Below are 23,132 nucleotides of genomic sequence, written 5' to 3'. Positions count from 1 at the left end.
GGATTTTCCCTGTCTAGCTTCCAGAAGCTACTCTCATAAGCCTGCATGTTTACATTTCTAAATGTCAGCACTACAAGCTGAATACCTCAGAACATATCTCATATAAAGCACTCTGGAATGCTGAAGTCTCATTTATTTACTTTTTGGATCATTCCATTATTCTGTGGATATACTTAATATAACACGTAACTGAAAGTACAAAGTAAAAAAATTGAAATGCATAAGTATCTTTGTCATTATATAAGCAGCTAATCGTGAACTGTGTAAAGTAAATAAGAAAACACAATTATGCACTATTAAACAACAGAACTGGTAAGGGGGAATTACTGTTTTTTCAGCTTTATTTGCTTTCAATTTGTTTGCCACATCTCTCGAAAAAGTAGAAATTATTTGTGAAAAAATATTCACTGTTCATGTATCCGTAGCAATAATGTATGTATCCCCTATTCTCCTACTCAAGGGACTATTGCACTCAAATACTCTTCAAAAGCTTTTATTAGTAAATGTAGAGCAACTATCCATTTAACTAAAGATACCAGAGTATTCAGACTTAGTGATATGGAATGGATTCCCTTAAGATTTTTTCTTGTCAGATCCTTTTAGCAAATATCTCTACAAATCTTTGTATTTATTTATTATACAGAGAAAAAATATTCACTTTATATAAGAAATAAAAAAAAAAGATCTAAGTTCAAACTTTGATGCAATGGCATTTTGTACACTAGAGAAAACTGAGATAGAGGGATATTATCCTCATTTCATTATGAGTACTGATGCTCTATTCCTAATTGAATATACTGTATGTTGTGACATTAAGTGGTCATTGTGTCATCCTACAGATCATTCACACTGTTTGATAGAGACTATAGTTAGAGACCTATTCTCAAAGCTTTCCTTACTGCAGTCATTTGCAGCCAGATGTTAATTTTCATGGATATACTGTAGTAATCCTGCCTAGCCCTATGTGTATGAAACTCTAATTACCAGTGAGAAAGTGAAGTTGTTTAAAAAATATATAGGAATATGAAAAAAATATAACTTTGACACTAACATTTTATTAGATATGATATAGATAATTCATTAACATATATATATAATTCACTATACTAAGTAAAAATAAAATATTAACATAAACACAATACATAAAATATTTCATGAAAAGGGTTGTATCAGCTGGGGTCTACTAGTAATGTCACAGGCTAGTTGCCACTGCTGGAAGCTATGCAAGCTGTGGAATGCAAATTCTGCACCAGGGTGTGGATACTTTCTGAATGTGTCCTATTCATCTTGTAAAACATTATAGTCTAATCACGTTCTTTGAGCCTTACATGTCATACATCATCCCAACTCATCTCATAAATGTTCGGTGGGCTCACACCTAATGAAATATACTAAATACTATACTATAGTCATGCAGCCATGCCATAATTATCACCTTCTTATCTCACAGAAAAAGTCATTCTTACACAAGGGCATGCATTATCCTGCAGGAATGTCACATTTTCATGTTAAGATGAGCACAGAGGATGCAGTGAGGATGCAGGGCTAGACCAATGTGCCGTTCTGTGGATTTAGGTTGCCATAAATCACCACAAGCTGAGTTCTGTAGTAAACAGAGGTATCTGCACAGACCAACGCACTTGAATCTCCCCTACAATTGGTTCGTTATGCTTAATAATCCTCTAGTAGTGAGTGTACCTAAGGTAACCTAGCATTCAGCATAAAATTGGCATTAAGTTATTGTTATGCAGGGTATTTTTCTTCCTGTTTGTGATTTTTCTTTCTTGATGTTTAGCCTGTTTGATATTCAGTAGGTGAAATTACCTCATGACAGGTGTTCAATCAATTCTTCCAATAATGAAGTGATTTAGTGCTTATTCAACAGTCAAAGATACTCTAATGTATCTCAGCCAATTAATCAAAATTATATAAAAATATGTAATATTCAGAATATTTATGGTTTAGTTTTTTAAAACAAACATGCATAAACAGAATGACAATTGACCTTTGATTCTGATTATATATTCACTGAGGCCCGATAACAGCCTGTGCAGTGATGAAATATGGGTCATCAAGGTATTAAATTAAATAAAAGCAAATTTTCATATGCAAAACTTGTCTTCAAAAATGCAATTACCTTTCTTGATTGCTTCTTATAACCAAAACATAGAGCAGAAAGTAACAGTGTAACAAAACCAGAATACTTTATTGTTCGCAAAGAGGAAGAAGCAATACCATATTCCTTAGCAAATCTGTAAACACCATGTTGCCTGAGAAGAGATGCCTCTGTTAAAAAAAACGTATACTTTCTATACAAAAAAATCTAGAAGTCCTAACCACATATATTCTAGGAAAATAAGTCTAGATTCAAATAACCATATAACTATGACTGTATAGAAATAATTTAATTATTGAATATAACTGTATGTTAATTGGCAAGTGTCTTTTTTTTCTGTTTTTTTCCCTGCACTGCAGTCACACAACTGACTATGTGGTAATTGACAAGTGTCTCAGCAACATGATTCAATCCATTTAAAGGTTGCCACCAGCCATGGTGAATTCAGTAGCATGGTGTGAAGAATTTAAAAAAAATGACCATGAGATGCAGACAAAGGAAGAGAGATTTTGTTTGTATAGTCTATTCAGACTATGACTTTTTTTTTGTTTTTCTCGGTACAAAAAACTCTTGCTAAATGGGCATTAGTAGAGTAGCACTTGGAACCAAGAGAAAGATATATTTTTGCTTAGCAGATCTTTATGACAGGCTTGGTTACTGTGCTAACATTTTTGTTCTCACACTCTGGTCTGCAAAGTGCTTCATTGTTATATACATTAAGTGCGTCTGCTTTTTTAGATTTAGATTCTTTTTTATATGTGTCTCATCATATCTGATATCATCATACTGTATCTGTATACGTGGTTATTGATGAAAATGATTTTAGTTGAATAAGGCAAATTTTAAAAATATTTCTAAAGACATTGTAATACATATTTTTATTAATGAGGAAGTATTATTTTGTTATGTAAAGTTTATATACTTTGTGAAATTAACTTTTTAGAACTCTGTACTGTAGAGAAAAGCCATTTGTGATTACATTTATGTTTAGTTAATAAAATACAATTAAAATTAGCTTAAAATTACAATTAAAATGTTTTCAAGTTGTATTGCCTTAGAAAAAAAGTGTGTTACTAAGACACTTAAGAAATTGAATGTGTTACCATATATATAACAACACCAATTGCTAACAATAATGGTTTCTAAACAAGCTAAGACAATGGTAGCCATAGACCAGTGGTTGGAACACCTCACTCAAGACTAGAATTTCTAAATCAATGCCCCATTATGGTGACTGAACACACTGTGTTGTAGGAAGTGCCACCCTTCGGACGAGACAAGGGGTATGAGGATAAAGATAAGAGAAAGGATGACAAAGTAGTTTTCATGGTTAAATTTAATTATTGGCTTGCACAATTTGGGCTACCTCGTAGTTTCTGTTAATGCAATTGGTGAAGCAATTTCATGCTTCTCCAGCTGATCAGCTCTGTAGTGGGGTTTCTTTAGCTTGACAGCTATGCGTCACCTAGGTCAGTACTGTGCTTCAGTTGTGCATGAAGTGTTTGTGCTTCTGAATGTAAAATGCTCTGGGATCCTTTGGGAGAGTTATATAATTATTAAGAAATATTATTAATTAAATGTATGGGCATTAATATGCTCTATACAGTACTATATATATATATGTATAATTTAAATGATAGAGTATCCTGATGTACTGAGTTGAATAGACACTCCTTCTGTATACTAAACAATAATCAGATTTTAATTCATAATTGGTGTAATTAACCCCTTCCTATTGCATGCTGTAGATTACACAATCATGTGATTAGAATCAAGAGAATTTGAATTATTTTAAAATGTAATACAGAAATCTAAATAAAAATGCAACATTAACATTTCTAAGTAAATGTACCTTTTTAAGTATGAGAATTCCTTCTTGTGTTTGTTCATTAGTTGTGATATCAAACATAGCTCCACCATCCCCAGGAACAATGGTATACTCCACTTCTGCATTTTTACCAGCATCAGGGTCATGAGCTTTTATTCTTCCAACAGTGGATCCTACTGGAGAAGACTCTGGCACTCTCAGGTGTATAATATCTGTATTAGAGTATAATGAAGAATCACATAAGCATATTTAAATCTATACATTTAAAATATTTTAAAGTACCTATATCATTGATGCAGTGATCTCTGCAACATTGCTGTAACACATTTAAGATAACAAAAGCATATTTGCCATTTTATGTGTAAGCATATTCATAGTGAAGAAAGCAAATATTAGTATAGATATTACATGTGTTTATGTTAGTGTTCTATATTTGTCAGCTTTTCAAGTTTATGCTAATATTTTAGATATTTTAATAAAAGCTACTGTTATGATTTTTGACCATCACTTTCATTTTGGTTCTTAAGTTATAAAATATGTTTTATAAAAATATTTGCTGTAAGGATCACTGTACATGAATTACTGTTGAAGCAAAATACTGCCCTTTTAAAATATAGCTATAATATTAATTTGAGTGGGAATCTGTGTGTATTGTATTTAATGATTTAATGTATTTAATGATGTTATATATACCACTCTTCCTGTTTGTTTTCAAATTTCATGTCTTCTTGTGCACTAAAAAACACAAATACCAAGTGTACTGCTGTAGCATTTTGGTAACTATAGGAAAAAGAAAAGTTTAAGTTATATGTTTCTTATATTTAAAGAAACAATGACTACATAATAAAAGTACAGTACATCTTATGTTATAGTTGAGCACACAGAGTTCTTGTTTACTGCAATATCAATAATCTGGTATGGAATAACAATGTCAGGATAAGATGCTTCATTTGTTGTGCTGTGTATATATTATCTTGAAGTAACAATACATATGTTTGGTATGGAGCATATAAAGAACATATTTGATATATTTCTAAACCTTGTAAAATGACAAATACACATACGTAACATAAGAAAGTATAAAATAATGTATTATCTGAACTCCAGAATGGCTGAATTATTTTCCCACCTTTTACCGGTAGCTGTCACAGAACGAGTAGTTGACATACTGTAAGGTTGCTTCTAAAAGCAATACTTATATGATTACAGAGCCAAAGCAAAAAGAAGACATCACAAAAGAAGATAGTTTGGTTAAAAAACATTGTTGAATTTGAAGTAATGTAAAAGTACCGATGCATGCCACTGTCATTGTGAAAACTAATTTAATTGCAACATTTACTGTTTCTACACCAATCCTTATAAAAAGAAAATCTAGAGACTGCACATTTCTATAGATAATTTTTATAATAAATCCTGAATATTTAAAGCAGATTCAGTGCTTAAAATCGTTGCTTTAACTGTTTCTGACAAGTTTGCAGACAGTTGGGTAACTTTTTTAACACAATTTTGGGGGGCAAGGTTTATGATAGGTACAGTATTCTAGAAGTGCCCGAGCTAGGGTTAGGTTTAGCATTTCTACAAAAAGTAGACATTTTCTGATGTCTTTGCTGTGCTTTAGGATGCATATGAGGAGCAGGAAAAGTATTGCTTTGTTGTTTCCTTGAGAAACAAATTTGGACCAATTTTGCGGATTTTGCTAAGCTGCGCACTGCCACTCAAAAATGGTGGAAAATGAAAACTTTTTAAATCACACTTTCTAGATGTTTAACTCTCTTAATTTTTTGCATGTGAACCCAAATAAAATTATGCTTTTTGCCAAACTTAAGTGGTAATTGTAATGATAATTCTTAAATGACACAAATCAGGCTTATTTTAAACGCCATTTCAGCAGCAGGTGACAAAAAATGAAATACTGGAAATTTAAAACAGATTCAGTGCAGATACATTGAAAATGCTTAAAAGTATTGCTTTAAATGTTTCTGATGAGTTTGCAAACATCTGGGTATCTTTTTGAACACAGTTTTTAGGGGCAAGGTTTATGATAGGTATTGTATAAGTGCCCAAGCTAGGGTTAGGGTTAGTGTTTCTGCAGAAGTAGACATTTTCTGATGCCTTTTTGGCTTTAAAATGCATTTGAAATGCAGGAAAAGTATTGTTTTGTTGTTTTGTTTGACAAAACATTTTATTTGCAACTGTGTTGTAAATAAAATAAACCCTTCAACATTGTAATTTCATAACCAACTTGTACAATGTGTTAGATTAAAATGATTATAGGTTAAATATTGCAGAAAAAAAAAAACATTTTTCTTACTTTTTGGAAATCTTGGTGGATTGTCATTGACATCAGAGAGTGTAATGTTAATGGTTGTAGTCCCAGCAAGCCCTCCTAGTTGTCCTCCCATATCCTTGGCTTGAATAAGAATCTGGTAAAGTTCTTTGACCTCTCTGTCCATGTTCGGCAAAGCAGTCCTTATTACTCCTTCAGAAGCCATACAATTAAATCAGAGAAAAAGGTAATTCAACAGCCAATGTCTTCCCATTCGAGGGAGCTTTAATTAAAACTATTAAAGTACAAATTAAAACTAGATGTATATGAATAGCAGGGTAAATTAAAATGCATGTTAATGTGACCCAATTACAATCTCAGATAAACCCGATATTTAAAGAACTAAACTGAAAAGCAGTCCATAATTTATTAAATAAGTTAAAAAATAAATATTATCTTTTTCATCAGAAAAATACAGCATAGCAGGGCTTCAGTGTTATATGAATAGAACTAACTCTCACCTACTACTTTTGTTAAATGATACAGTAACCACAACATTGCTCTGTAATAGCAAGAGAAATGGACATACAGTAGTTGACTTCAGTGATTGCACGTTGATCAAAACGTTAATCCTTTATTAGTAACCTTTGCATTTTATTTTAATCATGATTTAACTAACAATGTTACTTGAAATATATAGGACAAATGATTCCATGAATGTATAAAATATATTTTAGATTAATTATTAAGCCACACACACTAATTAATCTTATCATTTCCCTGCCCCCAGCAAAACATTGCTGATCGTGTAAATCGCCCCAGAAAGTCTAGTGTTGCTATTTGACAAAACAGCTTGAATAGAGAACATTGCAGCCACTTGCCAAGAACTTGGCATTTCATATTATATTATATGAGTTTTATATAATATAATTTTATGTTACATTAAATATTTTTTTCCTTTTTTTTTCATGGTACCAGGATACTGCCCCACAGAGCTAACAAAAAGTTTTGTCCCAGGTAATCCTGTTCTTCAAGTTTTAACTGCAACACCCATCCTCCACCCCATCTCCACCTTTGCAGCTAATCTTTGGTCATTTCCAGGGGGTTCCAGCTTCCTTGTCCTCAAAGAAGGAAAGGGATTCAATGGAAAGTTTTGATTTACAAGTAGTTTCGAAACATCACTACTCTTAAATCTTTCTTTTTAGTGTTTTTTAATACCCCTTTTTTTGGTAAATCAATCAAAGACCAGATAGACAGAAAAAATAATATGAAGGTTCTTTTCAAACTGATTAGCATCTTTCTTGCCTTCATCTAGATACAGTATCAATACAGGATAAAAAAAACATTAAGATTAAAATTAATTTTAATTAAAATGTATTTTAATCTGGCCTTTATTTTTTTTTTTTACTGTATGTATTTGCTTTTACAAAAAGGACAGCAAAAGACAAGTATATATACAAATATCCTAAAAATATATTATACATAGTGGCTTTAATGATTCATGTTTAAATGCAAATATACATTTAAAAACCTCAATTGGAATTACTGTTTAAGGCCATCTTTAAATTCCCTTACTCTTTCAGAGCATCCTGGATATTGTTGGTCTGGTCGTAAAAATGACCAGTAGAATTGGTTTTCTTTATTTCCCCTATGGCAGTATTCATGCCAGGACATTGTGACTTGTGCTTCAAGGAAGAGGGTGGCAAAGTACTAGATAACATGGCAAAAAGTACCACAGACTGCAGATGTGTTGACTGTAGAAGTTGGGCTGAAAAATAATGTCGAAGTTGTTGTAAATACTGTTTATCAGATCATTTAAATGGAGGCATGACAGATGTTTTTTTTTTAAGAATTACAGTATTTTGTAGCTATGTATCTTTCATCTGTGAAATTATGTTAGCGGGTTTACAGGATTAAAGATTTAACTGATGTGAAATATGTGCTGCTTTAATAAAATTGGATTAACTGATTTCAGCTATGCTTAATTCTGTGTGAAGGATAAACATGCTACATTGACAGAAAACAACAGAGATGCCCTAGAACTCTAGCTGAATGATGACAAAGGCTGAGAAATCAAATGATTAAAATGTATGAGTAAATTTAGATAAAAATGAATACAGTATCTTGTTCCACAGTTGCACTTAAAACCTAATGTTGTCAAAATAATCTTTTTTTTATTTTGCAACATTATTTCAATACCCATATGTGATAACACAATGGTTTTTGACAAAAGATATCACAAATTAAACAAGCCACAGGAATGTTTTACCATGTGCACATTGTGATCACAAAGTGATGGTGCAGGACCACTTGTAAACAACAATTAAAAGGTTTGAAATTTATGCCAGTGATTATGCATTTGAATACTGCCGAGGTCAAGAAAGTGAAAGGAGTTTAGAATTGATTTAATTTCATGAGCAAGTGCAAATCGGAATGATTTCATGCTTAAAAAGTATAATCCAATAATAGACAATATATTTTTTATTACTCTAGTAGAAATGTGCTTACCTGTCTTAGGTTCAACAGCAAAGTAAGGCTGTCCTCGTAAAATACTGTATACAACTCGGGCACTGTTGCCATATGTGGGATCATCTGCATCTGTAGCAGTTACCTGAGTGACATAGGTACCTATTAAAAGTAAAAACAAAGGAAGTTTGAATGAAATATATGCTTTTTGCGCATATGCTTTTTGCTTTTTGCAAATATAAGCATTTTGTTTTAGGACGGGTGACATTTTTACCTGTTTAGAAAACAGAATTTCTACGAGAGCTGTGGACTCTTAGTTTTCACATGAGCAAGCCCAGAGATAGGAACTGAATTCTAATACATAAGAGTGAGCTGCATTATTAGAGGCCGATAGGCACTTGTGTCCATTATTCTCCGGCATAGCTTGTTAATAGAGTGATAACCTGGTCCAAACTTAGACAAGACAAATATGCAGTGTTTTATAATAAATTACACAAGTATGTAAACATACTGTACAACTTAACACAACACTATTTGCATAATACTTAAACATTATTTGCATAATTCCTTAGACACAGAAAGTCCAGAATTTTACATTTATAACCTTAAACACTTAATAGAGTGGGAACTTGTATTCTGATACATAAAATGGATCATAACCAGGAATGAATTTCACTCTATAAACTGATGCTCATAAAATGGATGGGAAACAATTGGAAACACAAATATATCACTAAAGTAGGAGAGATGTGTTTAGATATGTTTTTAGCCTAATAATTCCACAATAAAGAAAATCTGTATTCCCAAATAAATACAACCAGAGATTTTATAATAAATCTCAGTCTGGTACTCAGAGTTCAGATTACCTCGACAGATTTTGGTTTGAAATCTTAATTCACTTAGGCACGGTCTCACAGCAAAAGCTTTGGATGAAGAGGAGGATGATGGATGACAATGATGATGTTCCTGCTTTGCTGCCTTCCTTCTTGTCTCTCTCAATTTGTCTGCATGTCTGTTCCTGTATTTATGCTATGGTCTGTTCATATGGGGACTAGCTTAATTACTTCATTTGGAATGAGTAAATTATTAGGACTCTTGTTGATCTTCTCTGTTTTCGTAAACGTTTACTTGAATTATGGCTCCAAGACAACTACCTGTATATAAATGTAGTCCAAACTTCTAAATAAGGCAATCAATATAGGAAAACAATGCAAACTCAGCTGACCCCAGCCACTGCAATATGTAATGATCACAAATATGTATAATAAATTGTTATAATATGATCAGTTACATTCATTTCCAGAATCAGCATTTTGCCATGACAAAAAGTGTTTGTAATAGTTTGATTGTTTTGACTATTGCCAATAATTAAGCTCTAATTGCTTGCACCTGACTTTTATTATACAGATTTTGCAGCTAAGAATTGAAAACACAGTCTTTGGTAGGAAAAGTCAGGCACACACAACCAATGAAATAAAACTAATGTCAGAATTTCAAACATGTCAAAACAATATACAATAGTATCATCTTTATTATTATACTAGGAAATAAACATACTAATACGTTAGAAATACTTGTAAATACATTAGAAAGAGAGTCTCCAGTACTGAGTCTGGACAGCCTCAATTTAGTTATTATCTGAATATCACCCTAAATCACCTGTTCTTTAAACATTAGGAGCACTTTAGCAATTGATAAGTAAGTAATGTTTTCTTGAAGTGAACAATGGTTCTTGAGGGTTGAAGGACATGATGATTTTGACTATGAAATTATCTGTACATGTACATAATTGAAGACATCATCTATTTAATTTAATATATTTTAATTGTTACATACTGGTGACACAGTGGCACAGTGGGAAGCATTTCTACCTCGCAACTCAGGGGCCTTGGGTTCAATTCCTGGGGTAGCATTTTCTCCCCGTATTTGTGTGGGTTTCCTCTAGGTGCTCAGGTTTCCTGGTGTGAGTATGTGCATGTTTGTGTCTCTGTGTGCCCTGTGATGGACGTGTAACCCATCCAGGGTGTATCCCACCTTCTTCCCATTACTTGCTGGGTCAGGCTCCTGCTCCACCTGTGACCCTGTAGTAGATTAAGTGGGTTAGAAAACAGATGGATAGGTTGATGTAACATGTTGGAATGAGCCTCCCCAGAACTAGGGTTGGAGACCCCTGACCTTAACAACAGTAGCAACAGTAAAATTAAGGCAAGTTTCAACCTTCATTTCAAGGAATGTTGAGAAGAGGTTGCTTAAGCCAAGCAATTCAATTCACCTCATAAACTGTTATAATTATCCTGAAATGTAGCATAATTGTTTCATGCTAGTAAACAACTGAAATCTGTGTACTGCATGGATAGCAGTATGACTTTATAAACAGGATTGTGACCACAAAATAAAGCTTCATGAAAGACATACCAATTAGGCAAAAAAGAATATTGATTAAAAATAATGATACCCCAACACAGCAGTGCATGATAATGAGATTGGCATATGAAAAATAATTATACTGACCTGCTGCCTCATTTGTAATTTAAATAAGTTACACACAGCTTGCATTTCATAATTTTCAGTTTCCAGGCTGACTGAGGTTTTGACACATTTTCCTTACAATTATTGATTTCTATCCAGTACCCTTTAAAGTAGCCTGCTTTGTAAGAGGCACAATCTACTTTAGAGCACATTCTCCTGCTGGCGATTTATCTGCCTTGTTTTATTATTTTTTTGCAAAAGATAAAAGCCAATGTTTGGCATTCTAATTGTATTGAAATTCAGTTCCTTTTCTATTTTAATCCTGTTACTATTGCCATCTGTAGTAAATATATGGACATGCATGTGTGTGTATATATATACTCAGTAATTCTCATAATTCATACTGACTGCATGATCATAAAAGCCACTTTAACCCTGAAAGTTGTTATTTGCAAAATACATGCATAAATTATATGTAGACAAAAGATTTACCGTTCTGATTTAGTTATGTCACGCTGATTAGCCTGAATAATGACATAATAGCAGTGCATAACAGTTATCTTCTGGTTGATTAAAGAAAACAAGATGAAAAGGGTAGATGCAGACATCTCTTATAAAATGAAAAGTCTTTGTATTGTATGACTTTTGCAGGTTCAAACTGCTTTCCTTAGGTTAATTGATATTGGCATTAAACACACTGGCAATGGTGTCCTGTTGTTCTAGTTTCATCATGTCACTGAAGCAGGAAAAATTGCTGGGCAATCGTACTAAATTGTTAAGTAAGACCAAACCAATTTCAGCTAATTCATTAAGTCAGCCATCACGGGTGCTGAGACATATTAAAAGTACATCCCAAGACAGAATACAAATACCACACAGAAATAAATATGGAAGAGAAGAAACAGAGAAGCATGGGGAATATAGGAGAACCAATATGAGAGACCTCCTCCTTTGGCAGAAGAAAGAGGAGACCATGTTTAGGAAATTACAGCACAACTCTAAACATTATTTGACTTATTAAAACATTATTTGACTACTTACTTTTGTGGAAGTACTGATTTCCTGTCTGTTTTATCCACTAGGCTATGAGACATCGCTCACTTGTACTGTATATGTATGCATCATTGGAATACAGAGAAGGTTCCAAATTATTTAGTATGCATTTATAGAGCACTTAGGTCTTGAGTGGGATCTTTTATTTGGAAGACATAAGCTCTTTTCCTTTTACAGTATTTGTGTCTCAATTACAGGCTGGATGTATTTTTCAGTGTATATTTCAAAATATCTGTTTAGATGAAGACATTTTGCCTTTGTAAATATCAAAACTTTGCCACTTATTATTACTTTGTTACCACACTGTACCAGAGAATAAAAAATGTGCAGTGTTAACACATGGGGATTCCCTGACAATTGGGGGTGTATGATTGTTAAGATTTGTTTGTTTTTTAATTGTATAATATTTTATCATATATTCTTTTACAATGTGATGTAGGTTATTTAACCTGCATCTACTGCAGCAGAAGCATAAAAAATCATGCAAAGGATGCAACACACAAAACAGTTCTCCTTCTCTCCTTAACAGACCATTAAACACAGAGCATACTATTATATCTTTAGAAGCACTAGACTTTTCACAGGCACCTTGTAAATATATGAATCAGACCATTTTATTTGCACTGAATCAGAAATTGTTAGTGGGAATCCAAAATGCTGGTATACAGTATCTGCAGACACAGAGGCATTGGAACAAGAAGATTTGTAATGTGCAATAAAACCAAAAAGGGTAAACTATGTCTCAGATTATTTTTTCTTTGGGTAACTGTATTATAAATGATAAAATGCAATGGTGAGGTTGGAAAGCCAGGATCAACAGAAGTAGAAATTTACATTAAAATATATATATATTTGCTTAATACATCTAAACAATATAGAAATTTACTGTTTAAAGAAATAAAAATCTTCTTTCAGCTAAAGATTATTTTATTGCAACTCTTGCACTCTTGCACTGGAGGAGAGGAGAATGGAAAGGGCATCCCAGCACAACAGCTTTTACAAATGAAGCTATAAATTTGAGTATGATGTTACATGTTTTCAGTGGTATGGAGACTTATTCAGTTCTTTGTTATTTTTTCTAAAGCAATAAAAATTGCTCTTTAAATTCTTCATCCCATTTACTGTTTTGATATTAGCTACATTTATTTTTTTCAGACTCTACTTTTGATATTTTTGCACAGTAACTGTTTTCTTTGAAACTTACAATATTCATGTTATGATATATAACACTACTTCAGCCTTGTGTTGTGATGATTCAGAATATTTCTCTGTAAGCTTTGCCTTAAAATGCATCAGTTACATCAAGCTTCAATGCCTAGGGCCCAGTATATCCCTTATATGAGCCTCAGTCATGTCATTATCCAAATGTGACTGAATTATCAAGCAACAGTATACAATTGGCACACACCACTGGGACGGGCTGGGCAGTAGTCAGCCAGGGTAATATTGCTTTTCTGTAGTTCAGCGACTACTGAAGATTTCTGGGTGCCTGCAGCATCAACACTGACATCATGGAGAGAGATGTCTAATCAGTACTACATCTTCTGTAAGGCACTGAAGTTGAATAGTCCTGACAATCAAGAGTGTCAGAGAAGCATGTCTGCAGGCCCTCATTTTCCTTGTGTTCTATATGATTTTGCTGCTGAAAAGTATTAACAATAAAAATCTATTTCCCATTACTATTTTTAAATCTCAAATGATTTTTTAATCTTAAATACAATTGTACAACCTTTTTATGGTGTCCCATTAATAGGACACGTTTAAAATAATTTGAACTCTTGCTGAAGAGAAATATGGGCTTCATGTCCTTAAAAGCATTGTTACAGCTTCAGAGGACGAAAAAGTGTCTCTTAGATTTTAGATAAGGTTTGTGACAGGCAGAGGAAACACTTCTAGCTTCAAAGCAGAGAGGATGTTTGTTGAGATGCGGGGGTATCAGAAAACAAAGTTGTAAAGTGCAAGTGTAAAGTTTGAAAAAGTAAACAGAAATATTGAAACCGAAATCAAGAAGGAAAAAACGAAAATACAATAAATACCATGACAGTGATATTCAAGTTAAAAATAAAATTAATTTTCATTTTGACACCTTATCTTGATGAGAAACAAGATTGCTTTTGGTATCGTCTGTTTACATCTAAATGTTGGATTTTGTTATGTTGAGCTGTAAAATCTTAAAATAGGAAATAATTAAGGTAATCCCTATTTATTGTGCTTGGTAAAGCTGAAAATCTTTATCTCTTAAGCTTCCATAATTTGTCATTGTTATGTGTTCTTATTTCAGACAGCTGTAAAAGATTTGACTTAAATTGTTGGACTTAAAACACATGCAGGTCATAAGAAAACTGTTAGCAAAAGCTAATAAATCCTCAAGAATTCAGAAACACAGTACATTATTAATACAAAAAAGTGTAACAGATTGTGAAACAATTCTATTGCACAAGGATTTTCAGTACTCATATTAAGATAACTTCAAAATAACGTAAATTGGAGCACATTTCCTATTTAATTTTAGTCAGTGATAAAACATTGAAAGTGAATGAATGAAAAGGTTAGATAATAAATGAATGTTGCAAAATCCATCTCAAAAAGCAAGCAACACAATCTGGAAATGCTTATAAATAGCCATCTTCGTGGCTTAAATCATAGTTGTGGAACCTATGATATTTATGGCTCACTGCAGGGCTTCATCACCATTCAGATCAGGGAACAGCAATCTCTGAGCATATTACCTTGATCTGTCAGTCAGAGAAAAAAAATAATAAAGCTCTGGTGTTATGTAGTATTTTAAAAAACATCTTGCTGAAGCTGAAATCTTTTCCCTCATGGGAAAGCATTTTTTTTCTCATTTAAAAAGGGTGCTCACCTGTTACTAAGAAAAATGATTCTATGAATTACAAATACAGCTGTTCAAGTGAAAAGTTTCCCCACAGAAGACATTTTCTCGATAGTAGTATTTAAAAGTAAAAAAAAAAGTATTTATTCATTTTTACCCCATAAATTTACCTTGCATAAATGAGCCAGCTTTGCTGGAATATATCATTTTTGCTGTCGAAGAAATAAAATATTACAGATGTAACTTTTGGAAAAAAAGACTACTATCATCACCCTGTCTTAAGCTTTATTAGCTCCACCTGGCGGTTTTACAAGGTGATTCTGGATACTATTAACATAATCTAATTTCCATGCGGTAAAACGCAGTATGACACGATATGATTTTGATGCGACACGCCCACCGCGTTGTACTCCAACGTACCTCACTCGTTTTGAACGGCTGCACCTGTATGAGATTCATGATAATTAATTTTCCACTCACACATACAGGTCAGTATTGTGCAGGGATTGAGATATTATTGATATATGAACAGTGACTCCCATTTCTGCCTTCAAGTCTGTTGACTTCATAGTGATATCCATAACCAGTTTTCTGTATTGTTCAAGTGCACAGTTTGGATTGGCATCCTGATCTAGCATCCTGAGACTAGGGAGAATGATGCACATTCAGCTTCTTAATGATGTATTTCACTGTACTCAAAGGGATGCATTACCTATTGACCTGCGCCTCTTCCAGTTCATCCTTGATTTGTTTTGAAAGCTCTTTGGTTTTCGCGATTGCTTTATCATATCACCATGTGAATTGTGACTTGAAATTAAATATCTATCTGAGAAAACTTACACAGACAGATGCATTTACTTGGAAGTCAAGTAATACCATATTGATCACAGGGAGAGAAACAGGCAAATATTGGGATCTTTCAAGGTGTTTTTTTGCACCTGGCCTGATTCAGGGTTGGAGTAAAACAGGACATGTAAATTTATGAAAATTAATATTTTCTATTATTTTAATCTTCTCTAAGTACCCAATTCATATAACCATTTTGTAGATTGTGTCAGTTTGGGGTATATAATTTAATTTCAAATGTAAACATATTTTTTAATGTAATGAATTAATAACATATTTCATATTTTATGTTTAAATACCGAAAATGCAGTAACTGTGCATGGAGTTAAATACTTTTGAAGAGAATGAATGCTATTTATGGATTACCAGTAGCAAAATAGGATCTTGTGTACATATATTAGATATAGTTCAGGTGGGTAGCTGCGTCAGCATGCGTAGGCTGCAAAGGAACAAGTAATAGGTTTATTCCATGCTGAAAAAAAGAAGAAAGAGAACACAACGTTTCGGTCGTGGAGCCTTCTTCAAGTGTGAGAGAGACAGGGCAGTAGGCAAAGGTAAAGTAGCGGGAGAACAAAGGTTGAGAGGGAGGAGGAGTGAGAGGCGGGAGCAGGGGACAGAAAGAGAGGCCAATCAAGAGGTGTGAAGTCAGAATGGGTGCAGAGAGGTCTGATCGCCCTATCATCTCATATCGCCGACCACCTAATCTGCGTAACCTCCTTGTCCACAGCTCCCTTGACCGCCCTCAGCAACCATCCACACCAGGCACTTTCCCTTGCAAAAGAGCTCGCTGTATCACCTGCAAGTACACAGCCACCACCACACTCATTCAAGGCCCCTCAGGACAATTCCGGATCACCCAGACAGCATCTTGTACCTCCAGCAACCTTATTTACTGTATCTCTTGCAGTAAATGCCCAGCCATCTACATTGGGGAAACAGGAAGGAGACTCGGAGACCGCTTCAGAGAACACGTCAGGGCTGTGAAGATTAAAGATCTCTCCAAGCCCATTGTTTCTCATTTCACCTCTGACGGCCACGACCACTCTAATCTCTCCGTCTGTGTTCTCAAAGACGGTTTTCCGAACTCATACATCAGAAAGACCACCGAAACTAAAATTATTCTGCAGCTAGGATCACACATTCTCCCTTCCCTTAACGACAGATTACTGTTCTTTTAAATTTTCTCCATTCATTGGAAGTTTCATTTCACACCTCTCTGCACCCATTCTGACTTCACACCTCTTGATTGGCCTCTCTTTCTGTCCCCTGCTCCCGCCTCTCACTCCTCCTCCCTCTCAACCTTTGTTCTCCCGCTACTTTACCTTTGCCTACTGCCCTGTCTCTCTCACACCTGAAGAAGGCTCCACGGCCGAAACGTTGTGTTCTCTTTCTTCTTTTTTTCAGCATGGAATAAACCTATTACTTGTTCCTATATTAGATATAATCTGATAACAATTTATCAAACCTCTTTTCAGAAGTATTTTATTGGAAAAAGTTTAAAAGTTTTTAAAGTTCATCTGTAAAACTTCATACAAATATAGATAGTCACACTCCGAGATTGTGTGACACACTGAGAGGTTCCTCTGACCAGTCTTCTTTTACTCCTTTCTTGATTTAAACCTACTCACTCATGTAACCTTTGCTCTTTTTTAACATGAGTTTATATGTTTCAAACATAAGGCTTTTAATTATTGTCTGTGTTGCTGCCTTTGTTAATGACCATTTATCCAATCCTGTACTTCTAAACTTCTTGTATTTTTATCTGTACTTATTATGTGCTATTTGCTATCTTTATAACTGTTTTATTTTGTTTTATAATAGTTTTTTATACCTATTTAAAATGCTTTAAAGATGCTACTTTTAAAGGCTCTATATAAAATACAGTTGATAATAATAATAGTTGTTTTTTATGTCTGCTTCACATTAACAGATCTCATCAGCTTCAACTGGTAAACCCCATATGCTAATCATGTTTCTTTGTTATGCAGAGCTTGAAGAGGCACCAGAAAATGCTGTCTGATGATCACTCTGCAGATTATTCTTAGCCAAAAGTGTCCGAATGCAATTCTTTTTATGTGGCAGGGCCAGACTTTTCTGAGAATGAATGGCTAATGTCTTGATTTACCCTGTGGTGCTGAGAGTCTCAAATAAGGTGAAAAACATTTAGAGTAGTTCTGCAGAAGTGGTGAATTTGCAGTCTTGACTGCCTAAGCTGAAGTCCAGAGGATTTGTTAAGAGGGCTCTGCACTATGATCCACTCTGCATGGCCCTACATATTTGACAGGTCTGTTTCTGAGGCAGAGAATGTCTGACTACTACAGAAGAGTTTTTATAATTCTTAATTGATCTTTGTCTCTTCGTTTCTATTGTTTCCTTTTCTTTCTGTTCTATTCTCTTTTCTTCTTCTATTGTATTCAAGCTTTGGTATTACGTGGGGTGTTTTTGTTTGCTGATTTTGAGAAACAAACACTGTTTCTGATAAGTTCAAACGTGTCAAAAAACTCCCTAAGCGATGTCGTTCTGTAGTTCAGTATGGATATGCAATGGATGTTTTTAATTAAGTGATATATTCATATTTTTGTTTTGTTATGTTATGTTATGTTATGTTATGTTATGTTATGTTATGTTATGTTATGTTATGTTATGTTAGAAAAAGTGCTACTTCTTGACATCACTAATGCATTCAGCTTGGTCCTATAATTCTGGGTGAGGTGGAAGGGAAGAGGATTGTTAAGATGTTCACACAGTAGCTTTGCTCTGGGGGTTAGGGGGGTTACACTGTTAAGATTTCCATCGGATGTTCACACTGGAAGCCACTGCACAGGTGGGTAGCATTGTGATTTAATGATATCTTTAATACATTTAAGTTAGTGCTCCTCAAGTACACTTTAAAATATTTTTTTCTAACAAACTGATGGATTTTGGTTTGGAAAACATTAAGAAAAATATTTTTCTCCGACAGTGTGCAGAGTTTCATACATATGTTTAGGTATGTAATAACTACAGGTACTGAAGGTGACCATCACTATTCTGAATTCAGCTGCTTTTATTTAATATTATACAGCACCGAAATTAGACATGGTAGTAACACATAAAAAACTTCTTAAAGGCCACCTGCTGCTCAGGGAGTAATTCAACTGGTTTTAGTAGTTTGTTTTCTATGGGTGAAATATGTGTATTTAGTTATAAAAATAACCGTCAAAACAATTTTTAGATATAAACTTTTCGCACTCCTGATTTTTTTTGTCTGATTTGATTTATTGTAGACCCTTTAGCCTATCACATGCTTGTTTTCTTGTTTTTTTTTACTTTTAACCTAAAATTGGAAATAACCTTAATTTAAGAAACATATTAAACATTTTTATTTTAAGTATGTACATTTTAATGTAATGGTACTGTATGAGACTGATTAATTACAAGTTTGACTACAAAGTTTTATGGTCATTGAATTTTTAACTTTGTAATCCCTGAGTGATTGATCAACCATTTTTATCACAGCAGATTCATTTAATTCTGTATTTACAACTACTCCCCTTTAGATTCATTGTATGCTATAACTCTATATGTATAGTCCATGAAAAAAGCTAAAAAACATGTTGTGAAGAGTGCTATACAAAAAATAAAATTGTTGTTTTCATTACTCATATGCAAGAACATTAAATTCTAAGCATTAAATTTGTAAGCAATGTTTTTACTGTAGGCCTTGCAAGCCAAAATGTTAACTATTTTATGTTGTACAGATAAAAGTATTTTAAGTCTTAGTAGATGTTTAAAACACACCGTAGGAGTAATCATTATGTATATTCATTATATATTAATAAAACAACTTTTTACTGTATACATTAATAAAACATACAAAGTTCAATATAAAATCTGCCATTAAAATAGTTTTCTTCTAAGTTTTGTAGCACAAACGTCATCGCAAATAAGTGGTATTTTGCACAAACTGTAGTGTTAAAAAACTGCATACTGTAGTTTGCCTTTTATAACTTTTTATATAAATGTAATTTATATAACTGTTTTATATAAAAACTATACATAATGATGTATAATTGCAAAAGACAAAGTATTTTTTTCCAGATCAAGAAAAAAACATGAACAACAAAAAAACTACTTTCACAGTAAAAAGGTAAAATTAAGACTAGAATAGTGCCAAGTTCAAAATGAAGCTAAACATTTACACAAAGCAGGTAAATAGGACAGAAATAAATGGTATTCCTATCATGCCAGCAATTGTTAAGAGGTATTGCATATCTTACAGAAATAAAAAGGAAAGCATACAGTGAAGAACCTGAAGCTAATGTCTAGCCATTCATGCAGCACTTACTTGTGCTTCTTATTTGACTTCTTGACCTTACAGCTGACAGATCATAATGTATTTCTGTCTCTACTAAAATCTGCCATTTGTCAAATTTGCCATCTGATTTGAAGCACATCTTGGTGACTGCCATCATTTTGTTTCTTTAAATCATTCTTTCCCACTGTCACTATCAAAGTTGGACTATCAGATGCAATTCATGGAATGTCCCATTTTAGTATTTACTGTAAGTTCTACCTTTGGGTGACATTTTTGTGTATCTTGTAGTTTGTTTTATTTAGTTTTTATGCTGACAGTACCTGAATTGACATTGTCTGTTGACACCCAAAACCTACTGTATGTTTTAAATCCCTTCTAGATTAAGTAAAAAAATGAAGAAAGCTTTTACATAGAATTACCACTTATCGGTAATCTATCACTGCATTTTGTTAATCACACTCTTTTTAGACAAACCAACTCTGAAGAACTTTAAAACTGAAGTTTTATCATACTCTAGACACTCAGAGTCCATTTCAATCAAGGGATGAAAATTGCTTTTTTTTCACCTGTACAGTATTGCTACTTACTTCTGCATGCCTTTTCCAAATCTGTTTTTTTTTTTGGCTCCATTAATGAAAACCCCTTCATGCTGGAGCTTTACACAACGTTTGTGCTGCAAGGCATTCAGAATACAGTAGCTCTGCATTTCACTCATTTTATACAGTGGGATTGTATAATTTAAAATTGGATCTTCAGTACATATTGTAAATGAAGTGAAAATTTAGTCCTTTCTAATTTTTCATAATAATTGGCTCATGCATCCTCAAGATATGTTAGTCTGTCAGCAGGCAGTTGGCTTGCTGTCTCCTCAACTACAGTAAATTGCCCTTTCAATGCCTATTTGCCAAGGCCATAGAAGCACTGCTCTACTGTAAGACATTGAATGTAGCTGCTTATGAATTAAAATAATATTTTATTGGATTTCTAGTGCTGTAATTTTTTAGCTGTAATATTGTAATATAATGTACTAATTGCTTTGTGTTTTTAACCTTTTTTCACAATGTATGAGGTGTACTGGATTGAAGAACTGTTATATAAATAAAAATAATATTTATAATGGTTGTTTCTTTATGTTTATGGTTTTTCTGTTTATGGGTATTAGTAAATGAAGAGCCGTACAATTTTGATGAGAATGTAACTGCTGCACAAACAAATACTATTAAATTAAATTCACATTTCAGTGTTGCAATGACCTAAAGCATGAATAAGTGTCAGCATTTCAATTGTACAGGAGAACAATCAAAGTGCTTGACTAGTCACCACAATCAACTAAATGTATCTAATAATAAATGGAAAAAGGTTTCATTTTCTGAAAACTCAATAATTCAGATGTTTTTTTAAAAAGCTGGTTATATTGAGAAACAAAGAAAAACCAAAGAAAAGAAAGAAACCGACACCTTTTTCACATTGAAACATAAGCTGAAGGTGTCTTTTGATGTTTTAGCAATATTTCACTGTACTTAGAGAAAATACAAATGCAATTATTATTTTGATGAAAATATTTTTGTGTTATTAGACCTTGAGTTACTGTCATTGTGTTAAAACGTTTAGATGTTTTATTTATTCTCTATGCATTTAGCTCTATCTTTGTCATTTTTTGCTGCATTTTGCTGTAGTTTTGTTTTAATTTTTCAATGAGGAACTATGAGTTAGTTTACTGCAACATTGTGACTTTTGTGAGTTTGTGTTTGAAAACAAGTTTCAGTTCACATTTACACCAGACTAATGAGTTTTTTATCTATCTGTACTTCACACAATCTCACATACCCTCTAAAAGTGCATAGAAGTACTGTAGGAGCAATGTGTTGAAAATCAGCTGTTTGTAATGCTAATTCATTTAGCTGTATTAGAAGAAAGACATTAACTGCATTATCAGAATTATTGTTGCGAAACCTTGTAACTGCATATCCATTTAGATAGCATATTGTGAGATGAAAGATTATGGTTGGTCAATGCCATTTTGCTCTTTCTATGTTTGAGGTCACATGGGGATATGCTGTGGTCATCAGCAGGTCAGTAGAAGTATGATGGTGTTAGAGGGAAAGCATCTCCTCTAACACAAGAAAAAATCTAGCTCTTAATGTGTATTAGCTCTAGATTGATGAAACCTTTCAGCCAGCAGTTTTTCCTCCTGAAAGACTAATCCAGAAGAAATATTTTCCACCCTAACAGTGTACTTACAAAAAAGCTGGAATTATATTTAATTAATATGGATCTTAATTATATACATTAAGAAAACAATGTTGTGGTTATGCCCTGGAAAACATTTTCTTATAACTTATAAGATCCAGTAGAACATTTGTGTAACCAAAACTGATCATGTCCATGCATCAATGTTCCCAGGGTTGTGTTATTCTTTAGTCTATATTTCTTTACATTTTCACTTTTAAAATTCTGCTACCAACTTCATTTGAGTATTTGAATTTGAACCTGAGGCACAATCTTTTTTTTTTTACTTTTTAAGGCATAAAATATACTCACATCCTATTCTGATAACACCCAGGTCTTTCCTTTTTTTGCTACACCAACTGCTCTGATCATCAGGAGAAAAGATGAGATTTCAAACCGCTACTGTGGCATCTATATCAATGGTCTTTCAACAATATTATCTTGTCATGGTTCTGACACAGGTGTTTTAATCTGGGATTGGTCTTCACTATTTTGTAATCTTAATTGCTGGATATGTTTCAAAGCAGATGAAAGCCTGTATCTGACTATAGTCTGATAGTAGTCTGTGATCAGACTTTCTGGGGTGGTTTTTATACCCAGAAAGTAGTGCAAAATCCAACTGCTGCTAATTATATTCCTCGTATGTTGTTTCTTTGTTTAGCATTCATCCAAAGAAAAATCATTCTTTTTGTATTGCTTTGAAACAATTGGTATTAGAGCAAGAATTCC

The 23,132-nt window shown here is 33.3% G+C and overlaps 1 protein-coding gene across 2 annotated transcripts in view; it reads right to left on the bottom strand.

The window, feature by feature from the left end:
- Nucleotides 1-23,132, bottom strand: part of LOC102686477 (cadherin-12-like) — a 119,358-nt gene that overhangs the window by 27,999 nt on the left and 68,227 nt on the right. For both annotated transcript variants that reach the window (XM_069190931.1, XM_069190932.1), the window contains exons 4-6: nt 8,719-8,838; nt 6,256-6,423; nt 3,969-4,156 (exon numbers count right to left, since the gene is read on the bottom strand). In XM_069190931.1, coding sequence (XP_069047032.1) covers nt 3,969-4,156; nt 6,256-6,423; nt 8,719-8,838 — 476 coding nt within the window. The remainder of the gene's footprint in view (nt 1-3,968; nt 4,157-6,255; nt 6,424-8,718; nt 8,839-23,132) is intronic.

The sequence above is a fragment of the Lepisosteus oculatus genome, chromosome 6 (genome assembly GCF_040954835.1).
Source record: "Lepisosteus oculatus isolate fLepOcu1 chromosome 6, fLepOcu1.hap2, whole genome shotgun sequence".
Taxonomy (NCBI): domain Eukaryota; kingdom Metazoa; phylum Chordata; class Actinopteri; order Semionotiformes; family Lepisosteidae; genus Lepisosteus; species Lepisosteus oculatus.
The sequence above is the reverse complement of the archived record's forward strand: the minus strand, read 5'-3'. Positions and strand labels throughout refer to the sequence as shown.